The sequence below is a fragment of the Hylobates moloch genome, unplaced genomic scaffold (genome assembly GCF_009828535.3).
Source record: "Hylobates moloch isolate HMO894 unplaced genomic scaffold, HMol_V3 SCAFFOLD_1, whole genome shotgun sequence".
NCBI classification, from domain to species: Eukaryota; Metazoa; Chordata; class Mammalia; order Primates; family Hylobatidae; genus Hylobates; species Hylobates moloch.
Window position 1 is genome coordinate 139,533,649 of NW_026652276.1, and position 20,573 is coordinate 139,554,221.

Consider the following 20,573-nt stretch of genomic DNA (forward strand, 5'->3'; position numbering starts at 1 on the left):
ACAACAGTCTACTTACATGTATTGGTGGGATTTCTCCAAAATCGACACTAACTTTCTGCTCCAGAAGAAAGAGTGGAGGAGAATGACTAACCAAACATACCAGCTGGGACAACAGACTAAAATGGGAGAGAGTTTTGGGTAGCCTCTGTCTCTATCTCTTCATTCTGCTCAGATCTCTAGGCTTCAGATCCAGAATAAACCTCTATTCTCTTCTATTCAAGATTCTTCCCCTCTCATAATCCTCCCAAAGTGTCTTCAAAGGTATCCAAACCATTGAATGCCTGCCAGAAACTAACAACCCCCGAAATGTATGAGGCAGATCTGGTACCATATATCCTATTTGGTTCAAGGTTGAGGGTGGGCAAACTGTCCAAGAGTAGTGTGGTAGGTTGTCTAAATAGCTGGCTACTAAAAATTCCTCCCATCTCTGGATATGCAAGCCACTCCTCCCATCGAGAGGTGGAATTTAGTTCCTTTGTCTTTGAATCTGGACCAGTCCTATGATTGGCATTAGCCAAAAATATATGGCAGAAAAGATGCTATAAAACTTCAGAGCTTAGGCCTGCAGAGGCCTTGAGCCACTTTGTAGAGAAGTTGAACTGCTGCTGGAGAGAGAAGTCACGTGGAGAGAGAGAATGAGGCACTGAGGATGAGAGACTCTGAAGGGAGGCAGGCCCAGTCAGCCTCCAGCCATTCCAGCTACAATAGCTCAGATGCCAAGTAGGTGAGTGAGGTCATTGATATTCCTTGGGACCAGCTGAAATGCCCCAGACAAAACCACGTGGAACAGAGATGAGCCATCTCTGAAAGCCCTGGCCAATGTGCAGAATCATCAGCAAATGCTTCTTGGTGTTTAAAGTCACTACATTTTGGGGTAATTTGTTATTGCAGCCATAGATAACTGAAATGAGTGGGAAATAGGATTTACCAGTGTTAGTTACAAAGGGTTAAATAGCATTTTTTATTCTGAAATGTAAAAAAGTATGCATATATAGACTTCAAATATTTACACTGTTAATCCATTTATTTGTTTGTTACAGGGACTCAAGTTTCAAAGACTATATTACTTTTTCCATCAGCATAAATAAAATTTATAATGGTGATTTCTTTCACAATTCTAAACTATTGGAAGCTTGGAAAGTTGCTCTATAAGCAAAGACCATGGGTGAGTATCTTAGATAAAGCAAAACTTAGAGAAGCCTTATGTGGGAACCATAATATAATGGTAGACACTTTCTCAAGTATTTCCTGCCTTTTCCTGAATTCTTGTTCTAACAAGTTCTTGTCTAGTTCTTATTAGGCTTGACCATATGACCTGCTTTGGGTAATAAAATGTGAGTGGAGGGGACATTAGTCAATACTGAGTGGGAGCAGGGAGAGCCTTTGTCTCACACCTCTGCCATCTCTCTCACCCCCTCCTCTTTCCTGAGGCCAGCACATCTCAGATAAGGGCTGCTCCTTCGGCCTAGGTCCTGGAATGATGATAACACAAAAAAGAGATGCAGCCAACCCATGAAAAGCATGTGAGAAATAAATCTTTATTGCCATGTAAGGCACTGAGACGTTGAGATTGTTTGTAAACAGATATATGTGTGTGTGTGTGTGTGTGTGTATATAGACACACACACATATAGTCATGTATTGCTTAATGACAGAGATACATTCTGAGAAACGCATCATTAGGTGATCCTGTCATTGTGCGATCATCATCAGATGTACTTACACAAACCTATTGTACTTACACAAACCTAGATGGCAGAGCCTACTATATACCTAGGCTATGCTGTCATATATGTGATCTGTTGTTGACCAACTTCAGTACTTCTCAGCTTATACATCCAAATGGGCAAGATGACCTCTGCTCTGATTCAGTTCTATTTCAGTTAGAAATTCAATGAAATTGAAAGCGATGGGGATTAAGTGGAGAGAATCATAAGAAATGGAATAAATAAGGAAAAAACTAGGCAGCATTCAGGTATTAATTGCTGAAAAAATAAATGGGTGTTTTAAAACGACCTCGTATGCACGCGGTATCAGTGACAATATTGTTTACTTTAGCAGTAGTTAGGAGAATGGGTGTGGATACATGCCCAGTATAAATTGACATGAGAACACAGACACAATATATGCATATGACACTCCTGCATGTGGGAAAAAGAAATCGTTTAATGGCAGAAATCCACCAGGTCAGGCTGTGCGCATGCTGAAACCTGGCTGTGGGTAGTGGGAATTAGAGGTAAATACTCTGAACTCAGAGTGAGATAGTTCAGTTATCAACAGACGATTCTGTTATTTATACAGTCTGGAACTGAAAGAGCCCTTCAAATAACACTAAGCAGAGATAGCAACAACAAATAGAGCCAATCCACCTTTGAAATAAAAGCCCTGGTGTCCATACAGATCAGGTTGAGCTCAATCAACCCTGCACAGAGCAATCTAATCCTATTTCGTTGGCACGTGTCTACCCTCCCTCCCACATACACCACTATAGCTTTTAGGCCACTGTAACCTGAGATGCACCCATTTGAGTCATGAGAATCTGACTTGATGGGGAGTTACAACTAATACCCTTCCTGTGGCTTCTGAGCCACTTCTTTCCTTTCTTTCCAGATTTTTAAATTTGAGATGAAATTCCCATAACATCAAATAAACCATTTTAAAGTATACAATTCAAGGTTCACCCGTGTTGTAACAGGTATCGGAATTTCATTCTTGTTATAGCCAAACAATATTCAATTGTACGTATAAACCACCGTTTATTTATCCAAGCATGTGGTGATGGACATTTGGCAGGTTTCTATCTTTTGGCTACCATGGGTAGTTCTGTTATGAACATTTGTATACAAGTGTTGTTTCAGTACCTGTCTTCAATTATCTGGGTTATATACCTAGATATGGAATTTATGAGTTATATGGTATTCTACTTTTAACTTTGTAAGGAACTGCTAGACTGTTTTCCACAGAGGCTGCACCAATTTACACTTCTACCAGCAATGTATGAAGGTTCTGATTTCTCCACATCCTCACCAATATTTATTTTCCTTTTTTTAAAAAAAAATTATAGCTATCCTAGGGTGTGTGAGGTAATATCAGTGCGGTTTTGATTGCACTTCCCTAATGACTAATAATGTTGGACATGTTTTCATGTGCTTATTGGCCATTTGTATATTTTCTTTGGAAAAATATCGATTGAAGTTTCTTGCCTATTTTTTCATTAGATTGTCTTTTGGTTGTTGAAATGTAACAGCCTTATCAGATATATGATTTTCAAGTATCTTACTCCATTTTGTAGGTTCTCTGTTCACTTTCTGACAATATCCTTTGATGTACAAAAGTTTTAATTTTGATCAAATTCAATTTTCTATGTTTCTTTCTTGCTCTTGCTTTTGGCATCATATTTAAGAATCCATTGCCACATCCAAGGTGATGAAGACTTGCCATTTGTTTTCTTCAAAGAAATGTTTTCCTTTAAGGTCTTCACTCTAATATTAGGTTGTTGATCCATTTTGAGTTAGTTCATGTAGATGGTGTGAGGTAGCCCAACTCGATTATTTTGTATGAGGATCTCCAGTTCTCCCAGCACTATGTAACTGAGAGATTATTCATTCTTTCTCCCATTGAATGCTCTTGGCATCCTTGTCAAAAATCAATTGCACATGGATCTCAACAAAAAAAGTCAAATTTATTTCTTCTATTTAACTGAGGCTTTGTGTCCTTTGATTATCACCTCCCCATGCTAAGAGAGTAAATCTCAAATGTTCTCATTACAGAAAATATCAAATATTAGGTGATGGATAGGTTAATTAGCTTGATCTAATCATTTCACATTGTATTAAAAAAACATAACATCACTTTGTACCTCATAAATATATACAACTATAATTTGTCAATAAATAATAAAAAACAAAAAATAAGTTCTAGTATCTTTCAAGCCAAAAAATGGAGAAATATGAAATAAAAACTTTTACCAAAAAATCAACTGGCCACAGATGTATGGGCTTTCTTCTGATTTTGATGACGGCTTTGGATATCACACACCTTGAAAGCAGATTAGCAGTCCTTTGCACTGCATTTTCTCAAACTCCTTTTCCTCTCTGTGCACTCTTTTTTTTTATTTTTGAGACGGAGTCTCACTGTGTTGCCCAGGCTGGAGTGCCGTGGCATGACCTTAGCTCACGACAGCCTCTGCCTCCTGGGTTCAAGAGATTCTCCTGCGTCCCGAGTAGCTGGGATTACAGGCATGTGCCACCACGCTTGGCTAATTTTTGTATTTTTAGTTGAGATGGGGTTTCGCCATGTTGGTCAGGCTCGTCTCAAACCCCTGATCTCAGGTGATCCACCCGCCTCGGCCTCCCAAAGTGCTAAGATTACAGCTATGAGCTACCACGCCCAGCCTCTGTGCACTCTTTAATTGTTGTATAGTGATGATAACCATTGTGCATTCAAGCCCTCGAACGTATATTATTTTCACTGATTACTGTGACTTTTACTTTTGCCATTGGCTAAAGACTGAATTGCACAAACATTTTGTATCCTATAAATGCTATGTTTGTAAGGTTGTCTTAGGTATATACTACATTTTAGCCACAAAAGAGCATATTTAATACAGATAAACTACCATGCTATAATCAGTGAGGGGGATGAACCTTGCTAGATTTTGTTGTTTTTCAGAATTTGGAGTTGTGTTCAATGTGTACATAAATTTTTATTTCTAAACATACTGTACTAGGAGCCTTGCTTTCTTTAAAAGGTAGTTCTGACAAAATGATTTCTTGTCACCAGTATGTGGTTCACAGTCAGACTTCAAGCCTGGTTCAAGTCCCAGCTCCTTCTCTTACTAGGTGGAACTTGAACCAGTTAATTAACCTCCACAAGCCTTGGTTTGCCTGTCTGTAAAATGGAGATAATAACTCCACAGAGTTGTGAGAACCTAATGAGACAATGTGCATGGAAATACTTTATAAGGTGCTAGACAAATGTGAGTTACTGTTAGTGTGGCTTTAATTCAACATCTGCAGTGGTTATTTTACATTATACTGAAGTCATTTATTCAATCAAGAAATATTTCTGACTATGTCCCAAGAGCCATTCTGGACCATAGGCTCAAAGCTGTGAATAAGAGACACAGGAACCTCACTCATCTACTGAGCAGAGGCAGGACATAAGCCAGCAAGCAAATCACTGAGGATGATGATGTCAGACAGCAGAGGATCATATGGGGGATGTGGATGAAAAGGGCCTGAGTGAGGATGGTCAGCTGAAGAAGACCTTCTTAGAGGGGTGACACTGGAGCCAACACCTGAAGGACAAGAAAACGCAAGAATGGAAAGATCTTGTGGGGAAGAAGACCCCAGGCAGAGAACACCAGGTACACAAAGCCATTCTAAGGCGAGAATGAACATGGCAGAGTCAAGGAACAGAAAGAAGCCAGTTAAATTCAGTTCAACAATTTTACTGAATGGTTGTTATATGCCAGGCAAAGTTCCATCCTAAGTACCCAGAATACCAGGCTGAAAAAGATTAAGTCGTTGTCACTACATGTCCAGTTTGGCTTCTGGTTTTCTATTCCAATGGCACCCACATATGTGTAAATAATCGTGATGACAATATCATGACACAAGACTGTTTAGTTCTGTACAACTAGGGAAGTTCGTTTTTGTCCTCTGAAAACCAATACTGGCAAAACCTCAATAGGCCTGGTATGAAGCAGACTCTCAAGAAACAGTAGGTTTTGTAGGACGAATAATAGGTTAATGAGGCAAATGTCACATTCATTAGCCCTCTTATAGATATGAGGTAAATAGGCATCTCTGGTTATAGAGTAGTCAGTGAATCAGTGAAACTAAGATAATAGGAAAACAGTATCAGTGCCTCTCCAACATTTGAAGACGAATTCAAAATAATATTGTGAATAGTTCTAAACAATTGTTTCTACGATGTACAACTGTTTCTAATATTACTCTCAACAAAGGTGTTTAATCAACCAGTAATGGCTATCTAAAACAGAATGTTCCAAAGGGAGATACAAAATATGAAGGGATATTTCCTGAAAACAAAACAAAACAGGACAAAAATCACATGATCTCATGGCATAAGAGGAGAGGAAAGAGGTTCCCAAACAGTGCAAAGTAGGTAAAGTTATATTGGCTATCCATCTTAACATGCGTGCAAATGTGTAAAATAGACATCTGAAATTTAATCTAAGGAAATAGTTGAACATTTGCAAAGATTTAGCTACAAGGATGTTCATTGCAGAGTTGTTTCTAATATGGAAAAAAAAAAAAGAATGAACTTAAACATCTAACCATAGAGGGTAGTTAAATTAGTTACAGTGCATCCATCCAGTGAATTGCTACGCAGCCATTAAAAATGATTTTGTTAAAGGTTATTTGGTGATCTAGAAATATGTTCAGAACAAATTGCTAAGAAAGAAAAAAAACAGCCTTTGAGTTGCCAAATAATAAGATTCTAGCGTTATTTTATGGTTAAGATTTAAGTAGAACTGCATGAATCTCTTGAATCTGCATAGTGTTTATTTCAATAGGTAAAAAATTTAAATGGTTCTCTAGCTACTTCTGGGTGTTGGGAGCTGGTGTGGGGTATGCCCCCTTAGGAACTGCTTCCTGCTTTGGCTAGAGTTGCACGCTGCTCTGTGTCTTACCCCTTCATTGACCGTCCCTTTTCTGCCCACCAGTATCCATGACAGACATCATCATTATCCCCATATGTTCCACTCTCAAATCTACATGTGTTGCAGATTTTACTAGACTAAGAGATAAGGGTGAGGTAAGACCAGGAGGGACAGCTTCGTTAAAGTATCATCTAGAAATCCACTCAAAATTATATGTTAGACACCTGGGTTCTTAAAGCTCTTCAGCCATTCTTATTGACCTTGACACCCCAACGAAGCTCTAGCCTCTTGCTCTGACCCCTCCAGGCTCCATGTATATATATTTGTAGATTTAACTTAAACATAAATGATATAATAGCTTTTTAGTTTATTCCTTTCTTCTTCAGACTGCTCGGAAGGCTTTTTCTTTCTAAATAATCTATATAGGTATTTTTTTTTTCCCTAAGCAAAGAGTTATCTACCCAGGAGAGAAATTATGCTAAGCCTCTTAGCAGGAAGAAGCTGCTTTTGGATTCTTAAGGTTTTTGGCCTATTATGGTTTTAGATATCTTAAATGCTGGGAAGATATGCACCAGTATATGGCCTTGGAAATCTCTACTAGGTCAGGTACAGATGCTCAACAAACGTTTTCTTAAATCTTTATTGTCTAATTTGTGTACGATGAAGATGTAATATTTAAATAACTTGTGTAAGAATATGGCAATAAAATATTGAAAAATTTAAAATTTAAAGATACAAGAAATATATAGTTACACAGATGTAGACATTGGCAGGAAATAGTATCTCTGGTGGATTTCAAAAACCTTTATTATCTTTTTTGCTTATCTGTATCCTCTACTTATTATTCAGTGAGCATATTATGTAACAGTAAGATCAAAGAGTAAATCTTATTATTACTGTTATTAATTTTAATAAGAACCAATAACCTGATATTAAAGTGTAGCTTAAAAAAAAAGGTTAGGATTGACTGGAATATAAAAGTTTAAGACCCTGGGAATTCTGTGAATGTGTACTGTGAGCCCAATACTTAGGAACCTATTTCACTGAATGTACACTGGAAGTTATTTATTCAAATATCCCAATTAAGAGAGAATCAGAAGTATTAGAAATTTGTTGGTTTATATTCACATGATTGGTTAATAACTTAGGAGACAAACGGTTTGGTCTATAGTCTGTCTTTGGAGAATTCAAATACTTTTTGGGGGTGTCACCAGGCACAATCCTTGAAAGTGCATGAGACCAAATGCCATTAAGAATTAGAAGGCAGGGCTGCCTCTCTTTAGTCCAGGGTCAGGGTGCCCTTCACATAGCCAAGCTGGGGACAACGGGGACTGAAATGAAACTCCAAGGTCAAAACTATACCTTAACAAATGCTTGTTGAGCACCTATAAGTTGGCAGCTTTTTTCCCCATATAGTCAATATTCAAACAAAATATTCAAATATAAGCATAGGTATATAAAAGCCAATTCACCTACTTAAAAAAATGTGGATAGGTACTGGAGTCCTTGACATGCTCCCTAGTCTTACTGGTCAAAGTGTGGTCTCTGGATCAGCAGCCCAGCATCCCTGGGAGCTGCTGAGAGATGCAGAATCTTGAACCCCAGCCCAGTCCCACCCAACCAGAATATGCCCTTTCAGGAGATCCCCAGGGCTGGAGGGAATGCAAAGGTTTGGGTGTGCCTCTCTAGTATTCTATGGTCTCCAACTTGAGGCGACACTCCAGGGCTTGCCATGCATGCTGCATGCTGCATTTGTGTTTACAGGGCAGATGTTGCATCTTTAGGGCGAGCAAAATCTAGTGAAAGAAGACTGCTTCATTCCACACCTTAGTTAAAATTCTGGGCCGATTATCTCCTAGAATCCAACTTTCACCCCTTCTCATGATCCAAAACATGAAAAAAGGGGGGGAAAAAAAAAGGAGGCTCTTCCAATAGTATTTACAGAAGTGTGCATAATATTTTTTCTCAGCTTAATGATTTATTTGGCTGCTGCTGGCAGTTTTATCCACTCCAGCTTGAAGAAAAGTGCTTTTTCTGAATTCCTAGACTGGTGGTTCTTAACCAACGGCCTGTATCAGAGTTACCTGGAGGGCTTATTAAAATTTAGTCATGTACCGCAATAATGACTTTGGTCAATAACAGACCCCATATACCATGGTGGTGGTCCCATAACATTATAATATTGTAATTTTAACTGTACCTTGTCTGTGTCTAGATATATTTAGATACACAATACTCACCATTGTGTTATAGTTGTCCCCAGAATTCAGTACAGTACCATGCTGCACAGGTTTGTAGCCTAGGAGCAATATGCCATACCATACAGCCAAGGTATGTAGTGGGCTCTACCACCTACTTTGTGTAAGTACATTCTATGGTGTTTGCATGATGACAAAATCACCTAATGACAGACTTCTCAGAATGTATCCCTGTCATTAAGTGACATGTGACCCCCACAGTATCTGACTCAGAAAGTCTGAGCTGGGTCCCAAGTATTTGCATTTCTAACAGTTCCCCAGGTGATGCAGAAGCTGTTGGTCTCTGGTCCAGAGCCTACACTTTGGAAATCGCTCTCCTCTTCCTAAACCATTCACTTTTGGTTTCTCTCATTTGGCTCTTAAAAAATAATTGATGAACAGATGGATATGTTTACTGCCTTCTAGTTTTCATTCTCTCATTATGATCTGGTTGGTTTTTTTGTTTGTTTTTCTTTTTTGAGACAGGGTCTCGCTCTGTTGCCCAGGCTAGAGTGCAGTAGTACAATCTTGGCTCACTGAAGCCTTGACTTTCCGGGCTTAAGCCATCCTCCTAACTCAGCTCCTGAGTAGCTGGAACTACAGGTGCATGCTACCATGCCTGGCTAATTTTTTGTATTCCTTGTAGAGATGGGGTTTTGCCATGTTGCCCAGGCTGGTCTCAAACTCCTGTCCTCAAGCTATCTGCCTGCCTTGGCCTTCCAAATTGCTAGGATTACAGGCATGAGACGCTGTGTTGGCCTGTTAATATCTTTTCCAAATACTGTACATGACACGTTTCTGAGGGAAAGAACTATGTCTTTAGACCTGTGGTGACCTTCTCCAAAAGATATATTCAACCCCAGTACCTGTGACTACAGCCTTATTTGGAAATAGGATCTTGGCAGATGTAATAAAGTTAAGATGAGGTCATATTGGATTAAGATAGGCCCTAATCCAATGACAGGATTACTTATAGGGAAAGAGGAATTTGTACACAGAGACCCACAAAGAAAATGCCATGTGACGGTGGAGGCAGAGATTGGAATGAGGTAGTCAAGGACTGCTGGCAACCACCAGAAACTAGGAAGAGGCCAGAGAAGATCCTCCCCTAGAGTCTTCAGAGAGAGCATGGCCCAGAAAATACCTGACTTCTGACTTCCCACCTCCAGAATTGAGAAGAAAAAAAAAAAGGTCTGTTGTTCTAAGGCATCTAGTTCATGGTATCTGCTATAGCAGCCTGATGAAACTGACAAAGGGCCTTTACGTTTCTCATGGCAGAGAACATGGGTTACAGACACTCCTAACTCTCTGGGATGTAGACGAGTTATAATCAGAACCACGTTAGCAGCATCTAGCTGACTAGTGTGGTGATGCGGGGCAAAGAATGTAGATACTTACAAAAGAAAGAGAAACTGCATAGGCTTTCCCGGTGAGGTACAAAACCCCTACTACCTAATCTATCTTAATGCACTTTTCATTTTACCAAGGAAAAGAGTACAGATTAGGAGAGGAAGAAAAGATGTCCAAGAGGGAATATCCTCAGAGGCTGGTGCACATGCAGGACACACTACCGGTTTATCTCTTTCAGTTGTGGTTAACAGAGAACTGTAAGGTAGATTCCTTCCTTCCTTCCTTCCTTCCTTCCTTCCTTCCTTCCTTCCTTCCTTCCTTCCTCCCTTCCTTCCTCCCTTCCTTCCTTCCTCCCTCTCTCCTCTCTTTCTTCCCTTCCTCCCTCTCTCCCTTCTTCTTTTTTTTTTAGATGGAGTCTTGCTCTGTCACCCAGGCTGGAGTGCAGTGGCATGATCTTGGCTCATTGCAACCTCCGTCTCCTGGGTTCAAGCAATCCTCCTGCCTCAGCCTCCTGAATAGCAGGGATTACAGGCATGTGCCACCACACCCAGCTAACTTTTTTGTATTTTTAGTAGAGACGGGGTTTCGCCATGTTGTCCAAGCTGGTCTCGAACTCCTGACCTCAGGTGATCCACCCGCCTTGGTCTCCCAAAGTGCTGGGATTACAGGTGTGAGTCACTGTACCCGGCCCTGTAAGGTTGTTTCTAGATCAGGCAACTCTACATCTACGTTTGTCCACGACACATCTGGTTTATTCCTGTATGTCTCATTTCACTCTAAAAAATCTATATCCATTAAATAGTCACTGTAATATAATCACTTATGGTCAAGACAAGGAAAATACACTGGTACTTCCTACCTCCGTGACCTTGGCTCTTGCCAACTCCCTTCAGCCCAGTCCTTCCCAGTTCTACACGTCTTTCAAATCCCATTTCACTCACAAGATTTTCCTTGACCCCAAAGGCCCTTCTTGGGTTTCCAGAGCTTATCACAATAGAACATAAAGCAACTACGACTTTGTATTCTATTTCTTTGTGTACACATCACTTTTTGCCAAAGTATAACAAAAAAATACCTCCCCCCACGGCATGTAGCACTGTGCATTTGGCATTATAGGAACATGTGCAGTGTTTGCTGACTTAAACACTGAATGAAAGAAATAGCCCTAAATAAAGCACTCCTGCCAGTAAGAGCTGATCCCTCTGATGGAAAAACTATATCCGTGCAAGAATTCTTTTTGGTAACCATTTTCTGGAATGTCTTTTTATACACTAGGAATTACAGAGCTGTTGCCAACAGAGGAATGCCGGAGCTACAGCCTCCCAGTTGTCAGCTCTGGTTCCACACAAACCTTTTTCTTCTGGTTGCAGCAGACAAATTATAGCTCCAGAGAAAAACATAATTATATTCCAAAAGGCCAGGGACAGCTGCTGAAAATACCCTAACGATGAACAAAACAACAACGAGAGATAAACCAGGATTACTCGTGATGCATAGCCAGTCCAAAATAATCCAGGGATCATTATAAAATGATTTTACATCTCTTGTCCTCTGTTCTTAAGTCTAAAACTATTAAATACAGGTCTGCCAGGTACAGTGAAATGGATCACATTTCCATATGTATTTACTAATGATGTCGATTCCTTCCAGCACATACCCACACTTCCATTGTACTTATGGCTTAGAAGGCGAGTACAGTGTAGATCTCTGAGTTAGGATCCTTTAATTGGCCAACCTTGAAAAGCTCCATTTCTTTCTGGGTTGCCCTGATCAGCAAACTTGGAGACAAATTATGAGGAGAGGGCAGTGGGTAGAGTTCATAGCTGACAACAGGAAGAGAATAGCAAACAATACTAGACTAGAAAAGGTATTAGCCTTGGGCTATCCCTTGCGGGAACTTGGAGCCCTGAAGAATGCCAATAGCTTATTGGGACATCACCGTATTATAGCAAGACATATCATTCATGCTTCTGGGTCAGGATGTTATGACTGAATGTTTCACCATAGGAATAGCTACGGAATTTCACGGTGAGGCACACCGTCGAAAGGCAGGGTATCAAAGGAACCAGGGAAAACCAGTTCACAACTCTTAGACCCCACACTCACACTGGCAGTGAAAAAAAAAAAAAAACAGGGAAGGTGGTTGAACACTAGGAAAGGATTCATAAGGAGATTCTTTTGATCCACTCAGCTGTGAGTCCCAAACCCCTAAATCCTGCAGAAATGGAAGGAACTTAACCGAAGTTGAGGCTACCTGAGCCATCTTAGGGTGAGATCCCAAGGCTGTCAGCCCACAGGGTGAGATGAGAGGGCCCTATCTGGAAAGCAACAGCATTTCCACCTAACTGAGCATTTCTCAAAATCAGGCCATCAGGACCATCTGGAAGGTTAAGGGACTTGAAAAGAGAGTGCTTTGTTGGAAAAGCAGGGGCTGACGGGAGTGTGGCCACTGGAGAATCTGTGCATTGCTAAGGTGGCCCTGTTGCCCTCCTCCCTGATTGCCCAATACAGGTGTTGGATGGTCTCTGTTCATGACTGTTGCCCTGGTGAAATCATGACTACCCCTGCTCCATTCACTCCCACTTTCACTGTCCGGTTTAGCAGACAGTTTAGAAGAAGTTATATTGCCACTTATGTATTTCTTCTGTTGCAAGAACTGCAGTCAGAGGGGTCTAGTGGAACAACCTTCTAAGAACCCACAAATGTGCCCATCTTGCCCAGTAAGTGTGAAGCCTTCTTAGGATGGTATCGGTCAAGGAAGAACTACTCTCCCCGCTCTTTGCATCCCTACCCTATGGGCAGTGAGCTAGGGAACAAGGGTGAAGTAGGAGGGAAGAAGCTGATCTCATCCCTTGCCAGGCAGCAGGCACCCTCCCCAAGTTGGCTGTGGCTGAGGGAGGAGAGATTTAACTCTATAATCCAGTTTGGATTTTCTAGTATTATTCAGGACTAGGAATTCTGATTGTCAAAATAAGCATGTGTTTTGAGATTGAAAGTGATGGTGGGGCCTTCTATTAGCTACAAGTGGCTAGAAAAGTCAGGGGGCATGACAGAGCATTTATCCCAGAAGCAGGGGCAAAACTTCCCTAAATGTAAGGATTTTAATTGGACAGTTGTACTTTGATCATATTCTATGAGTCGTGGGTGTTCCATATACCAGGTACGTTTACTGGTTAGGCTTGGGGGCAGAATCTCTGCACCCCCCCCCCCAGCTACTCTCCCTTTCTTACTTGCCAGCAGGACCCTGACTAGGCTTAGGCAGCGACATGCAAGGATCCCAGGAATTGACTAAGAACAGTCCAAGCCAATTATGGCTCCTTGTTCACTTTGTCAATGACTGGCCTACAGGAGGGCATGTGACAGAGCAGGGGTCAGTGAGAGAAAGTCCGCTGGGGAGAGGCTTTCTTCTGTAAAGGGAGGGATGGAGAAGTCCCTTTTTTTTTTGCTATCACCCTTCTTACCCTCTGCTTAGGACATTGTCACGTGATGCCTCTGTTAAGTTAAGCTTGGCTTAAAACTGCCTTCATACATATTTTAAGTTTGGCCTAAAGGTGTCTCATCTCCGTACATAGTGAATGGTAACCTACTCTGATGTGTAAACAGACTTTTTGATGTGTAAACTACTCTCATAGCTGAGCTTCAGCCAACCAAATGTGGCCAGTTGTTTAAAGCAGGCTCAAAAAGGCCACGGGCCAGCTGTAACCAATCCAGCTGTTTCTGCACCTCACTTCCATTTTCTGTGCATCACTTTCTTTTTGCTGTCCATAAATGTTATCTGACCACGTGGCAGCCCCGAGTCACTCAGAACCTATTCTGGTTCTAGGGACTGCCTGATTCTAGAATCATTCTTTCCTCAACTAAACTCCGTTAAATTTAATTTGTCTAAAGCTTTTAACACCTGTGATGGAACAGCAATCTTCCTGTGCACTTGTTGACCAAATCAAGGGGGCAGGGCATGTGGTGGGGCTAGCAGACAGGCAATGAAAAGAGCCTGGGTCCATGACAAAACCATCAGCTCCAACGCATCCTGAAACCACCACGTCTTGGCCTTTCTGTTCAGGAAACAACAAATGCCCTGCACGGTTTAAATCTTTTAGCTGGACTCTTACTCAACAAAGATTTGCTACCTTTAAACTCTAAGAAAATATTAAGCAATATATCCTATGCAAAGCATGTTTCTTTCTAAGTCCAATAGAAATGGCTTCCTAAAGGGGAGCATCCTAAAGTGGATTTACCTTTTCTCCTTGGAACAGCGTGCTTATATTCTTTACAGAGGTCTTATACTGCCAATTAATTATAACACAAACAGCATATGAAGGCGAAGATATAGCTATGAAGCTTAAATAGCTATACGCTAATTACATAAGGGTTCCTATATATAATAAAGTCCATATATAGCACAAAAGTACACCATATTGTTAGATACATTTCCAAATTTATATGTAATATAAACATCTAAAATTAATCAGTCACAACAAATACAAAAATCAAATTTCTACCTTATAATTTTATCTAGGTCTGTACTAGGACCCACTCAAGTCCTGCTCTCAAAGCTTTAGTATAAAACTCAATCACATTTTCCAGGGAACTGAACCTTGAACACATATTCCAGGGAACTGAACCTTGAAGTATGGGTGTGTGTGTGTGTCTGTGTGTGTGTGTGTGTGTGTGTGTGTGTGTAACTCATGCTTTGTTCCAAAAAGTGTAAGATGGGCAACCTGTGATGTTGCTTGTAAAAGGTAATCGATTTCTCAACTTATAAAGTAGATTTTATATAACTGGTAACAGATATCAAAGCGAACCAAAAACAAAACAAACAAAAGAGCCTCTAAATTTAGTTCCCGCCATCTCTTACTGTTAGTTTCAAAGGCGATCAGAAATGTTTATAGACTATTTCATTCTTACTGCAATACCACCTGATTCTAAAAAGACTGATATCTCTTCTTTTACTTACTTGGTTAAATGCATAGCTATTTCAGATAAGTGTCTGCCAACTTCCAAATGACTAGGGCAAAAACTAGGCTCATTCTAGAATTTTCTGAAGTGGACTGAGTACATGAAACCAAATGTTATTGCTCTTGGAGAACCGTAAACAAGATACTTGTGATATGCATAGGGCAAAAGGCAATAATCCCTTGAAAACAGTAAACTACTGTAAAGATTGGGAGGTGGTGACCCACGCATTTCTGCTTTCTCTTGAGCAGTAGCCAGTTATAGTCCCCACTCAATGAAAATGCAAGTGGAAATGATGTGCTACTTCCAGGACTGGCCCACAGAAACCTCCCCAGTGTGGCCCAGCGACTCATTTTCCAGCTGACCAGAAAAGCCTCTCAGGATTTACATCATTGCATCTCCAACTCTGGTCTCAGAACCTCTTTATAGTCCTTATTTAGGACCCCAAAAAGCTTTTGCTTCTGTGGGTTGCATCTGTTTATACTTACCAAGAAAACTTCAGAATATTAATATATTAAAAACATAAAAATATAAATTTTATAGGTCCTACATGCTAATATAAGTAGTTTTTAAATAAAAATTAAGCATATTGGCTCAAACAAAAAAAATGACAAAAGTAGCATTATGTCGCATTTTTGCAAATCTGTTTGTTATCTAACTTGATAGAAGACAGTTGGATTCTCACATCTGGTTCTATATTTCACTTGTTAGGTGGTTGGTTAAAGAATATGAAAAAAAATCTAGGCTTTTGCAGAGACACAGTTGGAAAAGGAGGGCCTTGTGGAAACGGTCTGAATTTGAAATGGTCCCAGGGAACCCAGGGTTCTTGGATCTACTTTGAGAGCCAGTGATTTAGAGAGAGAGCCATAGGATGTTAGGAGTCTGGGTTCCTAAATGACCACAAACAATGCAACCCAACCAGAAACATCGCCATTGGACCATGATGCAAGTGGGAAATGACCTTTGACTGCATTAAGCCACTAAGATTTGGGAATGTGTGTGTTATAGCATCTGGCATTATTCTAATTAAAATGCTTACTCATGTGGTAGTAACCCTGTGCCAGGTCTGTTTAAGCACTCTACTAACTCATCCACGCCTCTCAACAATCCTGCCAAGTTGTTGCTATTATAGTCCCCATTTTAGAGACGAGGAAGCTGAGGCAGAGAGAGATTAAGTGAATTATCCAAAGTCATACAACTAGTAAACGAGTCTAGCTAGCTCCAGAGTTTGTGCTCCCAAGTACTCCCAATTACTTTGCCATGCTGCCTATAACCTTACCCAAATATTTCTCATCACCATCTTGCACCACCTATTCCAAACATGTCACATAAACATGAATAAAAAATGGCCAGGTGCAGAGGTTCACGCCTATAATCCCAGCACTTTGGGAGGCTGAGGCGGGTGGATCATGAGGTCAAGAGATCGAGACCAACCTGGCCAACACGGTGAAACCCTGTCTCTACTAAAAATACAAAAATTATCTGGGCATGGTGGTGCACGCCTGTAGTCCCAGCTACTCAGGAGGCTGAGGCAGGAGAATTGCTTGAACCCAGGAGGCTGTGGTTTCAGTGAGCCAAGATGGCGCCACTGCACTCCAGCCTGGCAACAGAGTGAGACTCCATCTCAAAAAAAAAAAAAAAAAAAAAAGAATAAAAAATATACACTTGAACTAATAGCTCGCTTGCTCAACAGATATATGAGTAGCAACCAGTTTGGATGGGAGTTGGTAGGGGATAAACAGGAGAAATACAGTTACCAAAGACTATGGAAGCGAGGTAGCAGAGTGGACAGAGGATGTGGTAGGCAGAATTTCAGATGCCCCCTATGACCTTTGACACCTAAAGTTACTCCCCTGATTATGCCACGTGACATTATGTTACATGATTATGTTTATAGTAAAAGGGATTCTGCAGATGTAATCAGTCGACCTAAAGACAGGGAGGTGATCTAGGTGGATAATCATGAATCCTTTATCATTTATTTATTTTGAGACAGTCTTAATCTATCACCCAGGCTAGCAGTGCAGTGGCACGATCTCAGCTCACTGCAACCTCTGCCTCCCAGGTTGAAGAGATTCTTGTGCCTCAGCCTCCCACGTAACTGGGATTACTGTATGTGCACCATACCCCACTAATATTTGTATTTTTAGTAGAGAAACAGCTTCCCCATGTTGGACAAGACTGGAACTCCCGAACTCAAGTAATCTACCCACCTTGGCCTCCCAAGGTGCTGGGATTATAGGTATGAGCCACTGCACCCAGCCAGATAATCATGAATCCTTTAAAAGCAGAGAGTTTTCTCCAGCTGTGGGCAGAAGGAGAAGTCAGAGAGATTAAGAGTATGAAAAAGACTTGACACTGACAGATGGACGTGATGATGGAGGGACCATGTGAGAAGGAAGACGGGAGCCACCGGAAGCAAAGGCCAGTCCCCAGTGGACAGCCAGCAAGGAAGTAAGGAGCTCAAATCTACAAACTCAAGGAAATGGATCCAGCCAATAACTTGAATGAGATTGGAAGTGCATTCCTCCCCCAGAGCCCTTAGATTAGAGTCTGCCTGGTCCATGCCTAATTGGGCCTTGTGATACTCTGAGTGGAGAACCTGGATGAGTCTGCTGGACTTCTGACCTACAGAACTGAGTGAATATCCGAGTGCTGTTTTAACCTGTTAAGTTTATGGTAATTTGTTACACAGCAATAGAAAACTAGTAGTGAAGGTAACTCCAGAGAGACTGGATATGTCTCATGTCATTTTTTAAGCAAGAATGCCTTTGCTAGGGTTAAAGGTCATGGAAGGAATCTAGGGGCAGTTGTCACTACTTCAAGCAACTAATGGCAAATAACCCTAAATACCAGCAAATTCTCTTATACAAACAAAAATAAATATATAAAAGAAACTCAAACCACACATTTCCTTATAAATATTTCCACTTTACCACTGGCAACTTTAAACTACTGGTCCATAATTGTTTATTATTATTAACCATAGAAAAGGTAAGATATTTCTAAAGGCAACATTTTTGATGCAAAAATCCCAATGTCCTACAATCCATTAACCTCTCTTGCAGTCCACTCTTTTTTTTGAGACAGAGTCTCACTATTGCCCAGGCTAGAGTGCAGTAGCAGGATCTCGGCTCACTGCAGCCTCTGCCTCCCGAGCTCAAACAATTCTCCTGCTTCAGCCTCCCAAGTAGCTGGGATTAGAGGCATGCCTCACCATGCCCAGCTAATTTTTGTATTTTTAGTAGAGACCAGGTTTCACCATGTTGGCCAGGCTGTTCTTGAACTCCTGACCTCATGATCCACCCGCCTTGGCCTCCCAAAGTGCTAGGATTACAGGCGTGAGCTACCACGCCCAGCCCAAGGTCCACTATTAAAAAGAAGTCTGGCTAAGTCCTAAGAGTTAAATACCACATTCATGCACACACCCTGTAAGATATGTACAGCAAATTCTCAGGGTTTTAATTGTTTTATATCAGTACAAATTATTTCAAGGGAGATATATACATGTATTTGAAAGTAAATTATATCAATATAATAATTTATTTTTATATACAGTACTGATCTTCCTTTAAAAAAATCATAGCCTACTTACAATATGATAAGAAGTAGAAAAAATAAGATTAAACCAGGGGAAAAGTCAGAACACCTACTCAAATACCCCACTTTTGCTACAGTTAGGTCTAAAGTTCCTAGAAGCTAAAGAAGATTCTTAGGATCCCTAAGATAAGTGGAAACCAGCTTCTGAGAAGAATTTTTCCCAGGACTCTTGGAAAAGTCTCTTTTATGGACTGTATTACCCAGTACACGCTAGGGCATGCTGCAGGGTCAAAAGATCCCAAAACCTGAGTTACTCGTATCTACCAAGATCTGCATCTCACTCATGCTCCATGTCCTCTGTTCCTCAGCCGGGGGTCTGCTCTGTGTCTCCTCCCTCCGGGACTCAGCTGGCAGCAGCCACCATCTTGGACGCTGCTGATTGCGGTAGTGGGAGGAGAAGACAGCTCTGGGCATCTTGCACAGGCAGACAATGTGCTCATCTGGAAATGTACATCATCTCCTTTCACACTTTACTGGTCTGAAGTGCCATATGGCCTCACTCAACCACAGGGGGCTGGGTCTTGCATCCTATCATTGCTAGAGGGAGAGCGAACGAGTGAGATCTCTCAGTCAACACCAATGGCTGTCATAGAGATGGTTGTTAAGGGTGTGAAACAGTCCACATCACAATCAACAGCGTGTGAGTCACCTACGTCCACTGCTTGTCAAATCTCTTGATGCAGGTGCAAAGCACCAAGCCGAAGCTCAGTCAGGTAAATACTATAGTAGGTGGGGCCAGAATCACAAGCCCCAGGATGCAGCTTTGTCAGCCTTGATTAATGTAAAGACAAAATCCTCCAGGAATAGGCCTCCAGGGGCCAGAGGGTAAAGGAGGTGAGGGAGGGTGGCTGTCTGACCAAACTGTGCTGAACTGCAAAGCACCTGCCCCATCTGAAGGCAGCGGGGTAGATGAGGCAGTACTTACTTTGGTTAAGTTGGTTGCCATACGAGGCTGTGAACTTTGGCCTACCAGATATTTTTTTTAAAAAAAGAGAAACTAGAAATACAAATGTTTGTAAAATCTCCAAAATTAAAAATATTTTTAAAAACAATGTACAAACCAGTCAAAACATGTCTGTCAGCCAGATGTGGCCGGTGCATTGCCAATTCATGGAGAAAGTCTAAATTGCTGACGGTTTAGAGAGTCAACAGTTGTGACAATTGACTGAGCAGAAGGTAGTGCTGACGTTCCCTTGGGGGAGGCCACTGAAAGTGGAATCTCACCTAACTCTGACAGGGGAAATGAAAGCAAATGCCATCTTGTTTGTGGTCCTCATATTGAAATCACTGCTGAAGATGTCCTGGTTTAATAGGGACCAAATTCCTATTAAAACAAAAAAACTGGGGAGATCAAGGGTCTTCCCTATGTGTTTCTCTACTACATCCCCGGCATCTTGAACAAAGCCATAAATGGAAGGTACTCAATAAAGATATGTTAAAGCAATGTGGGAGGTTGCATGGAACTAATTTAAAACCTATTTCTACAGAAGAACAAGTCTGACGGCCTTTATTTCACCCAGGGACGCCAAAAAATAACATCTTCTTTAGGACATTCTGGACAACTCTAAATCATTTACTTTGAACAACACTTCAGTGCTAAACAAGGGAACTCTACTATAGTGGGTTTTCTGCCCTATAAACAAACAATTTCTGTAGTGGCAAATTAGGCAACCTCATATCGTCCCCAAGTAGCCCACCATGAGTGGGAGGCAGAAGAATGGTCCTTCCCTTGCAGCTATGAGTGGCAAGGACGTGGCACTGAGAGGTAGCCACCAGGTGAGTCCTGGCATTTGAGCCAAAAA

The 20,573-nt window shown here is 41.1% G+C and overlaps 1 protein-coding gene across 6 annotated transcripts in view; it reads right to left on the bottom strand.

Moving 5' to 3' along the window:
* Positions 1-20,573, bottom strand: part of CHN2 (chimerin 2) — a 321,473-nt gene that overhangs the window by 71,608 nt on the left and 229,292 nt on the right. The window contains exon 1 of one of the 6 annotated variants that reach the window (XM_058446113.1): positions 19,036-19,552. The exons of the other annotated variants lie outside the window; for them this stretch is intronic. Within the exon in view, the coding sequence (XP_058302096.1) occupies positions 19,036-19,185 (150 nt within the window). The 5' untranslated portion in view covers positions 19,186-19,552. Of the gene's footprint in view, positions 1-19,035; positions 19,553-20,573 lie in introns of those variants that run through there. 6 annotated transcript variants of the gene reach the window in all.